The sequence below is a fragment of the Etheostoma cragini genome, chromosome 15 (assembly GCF_013103735.1).
Source record: "Etheostoma cragini isolate CJK2018 chromosome 15, CSU_Ecrag_1.0, whole genome shotgun sequence".
Lineage (NCBI taxonomy): Eukaryota > Metazoa > Chordata > Actinopteri > Perciformes > Percidae > Etheostoma > Etheostoma cragini.
In genome coordinates, this window is record NC_048421.1 from 1,059,398 (window position 1) to 1,061,228 (window position 1,831).

Genomic DNA, 1,831 nt, shown 5'->3' on the forward strand with positions numbered 1-1,831 from the left:
AATACAATCTTTTTTTTTTTTTTTTTTTAAACCACAGACTGTCTGAGAGCGAAGGGGGAGCGCGGTGAGGAGAGTGGCGAATGAAAGATAGGGAGAGTCGGTTTAATAAAGCAGCAATCTAGAGGGAGAGGAGGCGAGGGAATGAGAAATGTGCTCATGCACCAGGGATCTGAGCTGACTGCAAACGAGAGGGGGGGGGGCTCCTGTCGCAGGTCTGAGCTCAGGCTAGGACGGCTTCGGATCCCAGAACAGCTCCAGACCACCGAGGTGATTTTAGCTTCGTAATGACCCCAGAGCTGGGACGGGATTTGGTAAAATCACGTCTACGTAAGGAGTGGAGCGGGAGAGATTTACAGAGTGTGTTGAACTTACACCAAGCGGCTCCACTGTTGCAGATGCAAAGCCAATGTCAGAATGAAATCCTGAGTTTTATTTTTTTATTTAACCTTTATTTAACCAGGTAGGCCGTTGACGGCGCGTTCTCATTGGGCAACGGCGACCGGGCCCAGAATACAGCGGAAGGCAACGTTCAGTTTCACGTTCACACGCAGTGTTTTCTTCCCGCCGACCTGCACATTTTTGTCAAAATTTGGGAATTTAAAAACTTTTATCGACGTTCTGGTCGTCTTTTGTGTCTTTCCTCCACTGTGTTTGTTGACGTTTTTATATTTTTGTGAGTTTTTACCCAAATTTCACAGCTTTTCTTCTCTCATTTGTGCACTTTTTTGACGTTTTTGCGACTTTGAACGCAGCGTTAACACACGGGACCGCCGCCACTAAGGTCGGGGAACAGGAGACAATCACAAGGGCGGGAAAACCAACGGACAGGAAGTAGAACCAGACAGACAGGAAGAAGAACAAGACATAAAATCGGACTACCAAAATAAAACCGGAAACAGAAACATACCAAAACCATAACAGTATGATTGAAGATATCTCTCGATTGGGAAAAATAATCAAATTGGAATTATTTTTGACTGGTATTGCAATTGAATAATATTGGAGAGAGTTATCAGTGTTTGCATCATTACACTCAGTCATTTAAAAATAGATTAAAAACATAGATCACATAGATCGTGTGAATGATTGTGGTGTGATTTCTTATTTTATTTGTATCTACTTTTTTCAATTTTTTTTGGTACCAAACTACGATATTTTCCTAATTGTGTAGACTATGATTTGTAGCAGAGCTGTAGGACTCGAGACCGTTTCTCCATGGACTCGGACTTGTCTTGGACTCGCTAGTATTTGGACTCGGACTTGTCTCGTTCTGGGCCCCTGGTCTTGCCCAATATGGCTTTTGGTCTGGACCGAGTCCAGGTGTCTTTATGATGTTGTTAATAATATTGGAGGGAAAGTGAAACCCAAAATGATTGTCTTGATACTGTCATGCATAAGACCTTTATTCTGTCCTGGACTCGGTCTTGACTCAGACTCAAACCATTTTGGACTCGGTCTTGTCTTGAACTCGACTAGTCTCGGTGTTGGACTTGTCTTTGACTCATCTAGTCCTGGTCTTGGACTAGTCTTGGACTCAAACCTCTTTGGACTCGGTCTTGACTTGGACTCGACTAGTCCTGGTCCTGGACTTGTCTTGGACTTGACCAAGGTGGTCTTGACTACAACCCTGATTTGTGGGCAATGACATATTTGCAGCACTACACATTTTGTGATTTGGATTATTGAACACGTCCATTAAAGTTCTGAATAATAGTTCAGCCCTACCTTCTACAGGTGTCGATGTCTTCCAGGTTGAGATCAGACTCTAGTCTGTGTAGATCCTGTATGAGTTATAGGTGTTATGCGTGTGTGTGTGTGTGTGGGGGGGGGG

General features: G+C 43.8%; 1 protein-coding gene across 1 annotated transcript in view; it reads right to left on the minus strand.

Annotated features, from left to right (window-relative positions):
* Positions 1 to 482: 482 nt before the first annotated feature.
* The window catches only part of plppr2a (phospholipid phosphatase related 2a), a 21,976-nt gene continuing 20,627 nt past the window's right edge, over positions 483 to 1,831 (minus strand). Inside the window, exon 6 of the mRNA XM_034894366.1 lies at positions 483 to 569. Coding sequence (XP_034750257.1) covers positions 483 to 569 — 87 coding nt within the window. The remainder of the gene's footprint in view (positions 570 to 1,831) is intronic.